This window comes from Eurypyga helias, unplaced genomic scaffold (assembly GCF_000690775.1).
Source record: "Eurypyga helias isolate BGI_N326 unplaced genomic scaffold, ASM69077v1 scaffold7083, whole genome shotgun sequence".
Classification (NCBI taxonomy): domain Eukaryota; kingdom Metazoa; phylum Chordata; class Aves; order Eurypygiformes; family Eurypygidae; genus Eurypyga; species Eurypyga helias.
The window spans coordinates 62,337-68,605 of NW_010243110.1; the positions used below are offsets into that span (position 1 = coordinate 62,337).

Here is a 6,269-nt window from a genome sequence, read left to right on the forward strand (position 1 = left end):
AAAATTTGCTGCCTAAGTGTTGACTCCTTGTTTTAACAAGCTGGATGGAAGACAAATCTCACTGGTCCATGACCTAAGTAACCACGGCTGCTCTGTGTTTTGCAGGCAAATGGTGGCTGAAGACTCGGGGATGATGTTGAGAAAGATGGTGGGACAACCTGGGAAGGGGTGGAGGGGTGATGGGTTACTGAAGGACAGTTTGCTCTGCCCTTGAAGTGGGACCAAGAGGAAGGGGATCAAAGGGTGCATCTGTAGAGTTAGAATGGACTTCCTTACAAGGCGCAGTGATTTCTAACATGGTAGAGGTGACTTTGCACTCTTAACTATGTCTGTTCTAGGGAAGTGGATAGAAAATAAGGTTTTTGAGGGAAGGTGCATTTTGTAGATATTTCATGTGTTGCAGAGTTAATGTGAGAGCTGCCTGAATCACAGTTTTACGTCCAATCCTTTTTTTATCATTTTGAAGCTCCTCAACTCTGTGCACAGGGTATTATGGTACTGTACGTTTTCTGGTTTTCCTTGTCTTTAATACAGTATATATATATATTTTTTTTTTCAAGTTTAACAGTCATTTCTTGCTGTGTAGCTTTACATTTATTCTGTTTTTGATGAAAAGGAAAAAATTCTCATTAACATAAAATGTGTTATTATATTTGAACTCCTTTCTGCACTTGCATTTATAGATAATTTTTTTGGTAATACATGTAGAGGTTTGAAAATTTTTCATTTTAGTATCTCTTTTCTCATTTAAGATGTTTTCTTTTTTTAGTTGTATAGAAGCTTTCAGGTTTATTGTCCCTTTCTTATATCATTTATTGGTTAGCCTAAGTCCACCTGAACATGTATGGTTTGGTCCATATTCCATATACCCTGAAATTCTTGTTTTCCTTAGTGTTCCATCAGAGTACAATCTTCTGTTTAACTATGAATTCTAATAGATTTTATCTTTTTCTCATCTTGTTCTAGCTGTGCCTTGGCTTTCTCAGTTGCATGTCTGTCTCTTACTACTCTGTCTCTGGCATATAGCGAGCTGAATAACTCCACTGAGTTATTGTAACTCCACTGAATTATTGTGAGGTTAATTTCTTACTCCATGCTCTGGACTGCTTGAGGATGTTTTGCTGTTGAAAACTACTCTGCCTTAAACTTCTGTGAGTTTTGTATTATTTTGGCAGGGACATTTAGAATTTTTTTTACTAGTATTTTGTAAATTACAAACTGCTTTGTATCATCCTTCCAAACTGGCTAGCTGATTCCTTATCCAGGTGACTGAAGTCCTTGAAGGCCTTTAAATTTTCTCTCTGGTATTTTATTTTTTGAATTCTTTGTTGTGGCTCCTTTAGAAAGCAATGGCTTAATCAAAGTTCTACTGCTGTCTATGAAACTCATTATTTTATTACAACAAAGTGGCCCAGAGGCTTCTGATGGGGAGCTGACCAGCTCAGCAATTCCCTTTGGTACTCCAGACATGGTTTTACGGTTTTAAAATTCAAAACCTGTCTTTGCTGCCATGACAACTTTACTTCAGTCACTTAAAATATCTTTTAAAACAAAATATCTTATTCTCTTGGACTCACTCCAGAATTTACTTTTGAAACTTAGAGAACACTAATAGCATGGTTTTAAAGAGACTAGATGTTAAAGAACAGTCATGAATTCACTTTTCTAGCAAAATCTAATTACGTGTCCATGTTTTCTGCTTTATCAAAGACTTTTGTATAAATGTGCAATTTAGAAATAAATACTCATTACATTATGGTTTAAACAACAGAATTTTAAAGTAGTATACACCTTAAATTGAAATTATTGATACAAAATGATTTAGCATAAACTCATCTCTGGGCTAATGCAATACTTGACTCAGAAGATTTATATCTGACTTTTTCTTAAATAACAAAATATAGATAAATTGCAGTTATTTATATATTTGCATAAAATCTGATGGCACAATTGACTTAATCATTAATATTTCTGGAGGTCTGGTTGGCAAAGATTTGTGTGCATACTTAGTTTTTATGCATTCTTCGGTGGCCCTCTGAAAATCACTGTCAGTATGTTAAGCGTGGTATAGCTATGGGTATAATTAACATTTTTAACTCTGCAAACTGATTTTTCATAGCATCCCATAGGTGTGCTTCTATAATCTTTACTTTTCATGAAGTGTTTACCAGTTCCAGTTTGACCAGGCACAACAGAACATCCTTTTAAATGTACTCCGCAATTCTGGGCTTCGGAATGCAAAAATCATAGGGTCGATGATTGCATTGCACATTATGAGCGTCCCATTCACGTGGAAAATGGACATGTAGCAGGCACAGTAAGGGTTATGTGGGCAAAACCTTGCCAAGAGGATGTGAAGAACAAAGGGGGCCCAACAGCAAAGGAAAACTCCAAGGAAAATGGTCAGTGTAATGGCTCCTTTCATGTTAGTTCTCTGATGGACTGTGCTGGTTGGCAGTGAGGCGATCTTTTTGGCGTGAGATCGAGCCAGGAGGAACATATGAATATAGAGGCACAGTATAAAAAACATCATTAAAGGGAACAGGATGGTGAAGGGAATGACTGTTGCTGCTTCGTAAGAGAAGAGGGCAATGGCAATACTACTGCCGGCACAGAATGTCCAAACAACTGCCAAGATAACCAAGGCCCTTCTTAGTGTCATGATGCTATGGTACCGCAAAGCGTAGAAGATGGTGATGTATCTGTCTGCTGCAATAGCTAACAAGCTGAAAATCGACCCTAGTAAAGACAGAATGAACATGGAATCCATGGCATCATCCAGCTTTTTCTCAAAGTCCCCACGATGTGTCAGGTACCCCATTTTGCACAAGATGATAAAGATGTTCTCCAGAGTTTTGTACAAGCTACCTAACATGTCTGAAATGGCTAAACTGCAAATGAAGAAGTACATGGGCAAGTGTAAATTCTTATTTCTAATGACAGCAATAAGGACAAGCAGATTTTCCAGTATTCCAGCAGCCGCAACAGTGAAAAAAACTTCCTCTGGTACGACGACCTGGGTGCAGTCAGTGATATTAAAGGAGAAATCACTTATATTTTCGAGCGAAGGGATGCTTGTCTGCCCTGGATGTTTGATTAGGTTAGAAGGTCTCTCAGTCCTCATTTCTTCTGGTTGTGGAAAGATTCTGGATTGTTGTTTCTCAGGCTTGACTTTATTCTGAAACTGCACTGTCAGTCAGACCATTCGTCTTTTGACAAAGGCTTTGTCCTTCATCTGGAGCATTTTTAAGACTCAGCTGAAATGTTCTGAGTTTCTCCTACAATAAAACATGTAGAAACATAAATATCAGGAAGAAATTTACCACACAGACAGGCAAAAATAGACATCAGAAATATCACCTATTGCAATGGAATGAAGATATGTCATCATCAGAGAGAGACAAAGTTGGTTTGGGTAAAATAAGAGCTGCTTCAGGCTTTGCTGAGCCTCAGAGGAAAACAAAGTGTAAATTCTCTTTTAGCTTCAAATCAGTTTTAAAAAATACATGTAGTTTTCTTTACCAATGAACGTTCCACATTTACTGAAACTGATCTGGCAGACTTCAAGAGTTTGGCAATCTTTACTAGCCCAGCTGTTTTCTTTGAGAAATCCTGGCATTTCTCCCAAGATTTGCAGTATTATTAGACACAAATGAGATCAATGCCAAGATAAGCTGTTGTCCAGGACAGCATGTTTACCATCACATTGTTGATGGTGAAATGAAATGCCCTTAGTTTAGTTGTGAACATTTGTAAATATTGTTATTTTTCAGGGGCATGTGAGATACTAGCGAGAGGCTTCTTTTACATGCAAATTGAAGCTGTTTTTTGATTCAGTGAAGACATTTCTAATGCAGATTAAGATCCAAAGTACATTCTTTTCTTGACTGTGTTTTAGGACTATCTGAAAGACCAAATATTTATGTTAGCATCAAGATGATGTTTTTCTTTCTCCATAATGATCCTGATCTAAACTATGTTAAAGCATATATAAATATTTGCAAATGATTAGAGTTTCCAGGCTTTTCATTAATGTATAAATGGATGTGATATTAATGTCGCTTGGATATTACCCACAAACTTTAAGACTCACCTTTTCTTGTAATCTTTATAGTCCCATTTGCAAAACACAGATGCAGTTGCTATTTGGAATGTCTCCTTTTTTAAAGAACTTATATATTCTCCCTCTGTTCTTAACTACAGAAGAGCTTTTAATTGTTTGGCACTGTCATACCACTAAGTTTTGAAATTCCTTTGGACATTTGTTCATAGTCAGGATTGCTGAATCCTATAATACACTCTATTGCTGTTTCAAGGGGAGAAGTCAAAAGTTTTTATTACTTTGTATACAAACAGTGCCCTCTGCAAACATCACTGGGTATTTGTAATCAGGACAGCTCAACTGCTACTTGAACATCATTAGTCTTAATGCAGATGAAAATGTGTTTGAACACTTTTCAATGGAAAACATGTTTCTGACCTGGGTTATCTGCTAAGGTTGTCAGTAAGGTGCTACTTGTGGTGAAGAATGCTGAGGCTTTGACCACCAGCCATCATGAATCCAGTTAAAACAAGCTCACTTAAGAGAAAAACATTTGAATACCCATACTTACCTGAAAACAAAGGCTGTGTAGTAGAATAAAGGAACTGTATTGCACTGCAGCATGTGTGAACATTCCCAGAGACAATTAGGTCAACATATGTCAGTGTGTGAAGGAAGGAGTTACTAACAAGAATAAGAGACTCAGCAATATCTTTGTAATAGTATGTTTTTCTTTTTCTCTCTTAGAACTACTGTTACAGTTAAGTTTTATGATTTCTAATGTAGCAATTTGTTTACACAAGCTTAATTTTCACTCTTAAAAGAAAGCCAACATGGACACTTCAGACAAGATTTAAACAGGACAGTCATTGGCAAAAATGCATCTGTTAAATCGTTAATCTCACAGAATTATTTTTTCAATAATATTTCTTTGCTGATATAGTGTCATTGCTGAACTAATCTTCCTGACAAATATGAAAGTTCCTTCACTGAAAACATATAGTATTATATACGGCATGATATATTACATCTGCTGCTTACAGTGACTTCATCATGAGTACAGGATTTGATCAGAACAGAGAACTCATGAGGACTTTAGAGCAGTTACAATAAACTGAATAATTACATGATACCACTTACTGTTGTTTTCAGACAATTTATAGAAAGCCAGAAAAAGACATTCCTATTTCAGAGGTTCTCATTTCAGCATGTATACATGGCTATTGCACACTATTTTATTAGGGTTCCATCAAGGATGTTGCCAATGATCTCCTTTTCTGATGCTTCTGTGTGGTGCGCAGTCATATTTCTGTCTCAGACCTCCCAGACAGAAATACCTGTGTATACAGTGTTGCACACCACATCCAATGCTTGATCTACGCATTATACCATACGTCTGCAGTAAGTCCCACATTTACAGGATTCTTTCACTGCTCAGATCTACCAGGTAGTGTGCATGAAGTAGTTAAACAGTTGTAAGCAGGTTAGGACAGACAGGCTGCACACATGAGCTGTAAAGGTATTGTGAACATGATGAGTACCCTCAGTGTGTCTTAAAAGCTAATGGAAAAAGAAGATTCTTTGGAGCTTGGATGCATATTTCCACCAGCTACAAAAATCAGAGCCAAGGTCATTTCACACAAAGCTAAAAATAATCATCAGATGAAAAAAAAGTTTACCCAAAGTGTGTTGTTTGCACTACCAGAGACAGCTTGGGTGCAACAGATTTCCTCTCCACTGTCAATACCTTGCCAGTGTGCTTCATCACTGTATTGTCAGATAAAGGGTTCATGCCACTCACCGACACCAGTCCTTGAAAGACCTCAGATTTATCTTTTGCAGGTATCTGCAAATTCAACCTTTCACAGCCAGTGTTTATGAGTCAGAATTGTTAAACATAGAACACAACAATTTAAGAATAAAAAAGTGTCTTATGCTGCAATATTTTTTTTCCCAGTGAAGGCTGAACTATTGGGATTTCACCTTTCTCTAGTTCATTCACAGTCAAAGAATGAGTCTCCTGACTGTAGCAAAAAATGGGGAACAGCCAAAAAGCAATAAAAGACCCTTTAAGTTTGAAACACATTTACCAATGTAGCTGTATCACAAAAACCTCAAAACATTTTTTTAATGTTTAAATTAGGTCCTGGAGGGAGAAATTAGGAGCTCAGTAACATTGGATATCGAGAAACATTATTTATATAGACAGAGGCAGTCTTCTGAGCTA

General features: G+C 36.9%; 1 protein-coding gene across 1 annotated transcript; it reads right to left on the reverse strand.

Annotated features, from left to right (window-relative positions):
- Positions 1 to 2,146: 2,146 nt before the first annotated feature.
- MC2R (melanocortin 2 receptor (adrenocorticotropic hormone)) lies at positions 2,147 to 3,124 on the reverse strand. The gene is given in 1 exon segment (XM_010149292.1): positions 2,147 to 3,124. A coding segment is annotated over 1 exon segment (978 nt).
- Between the last annotated feature and the right edge of the window lie 3,145 nt (positions 3,125 to 6,269).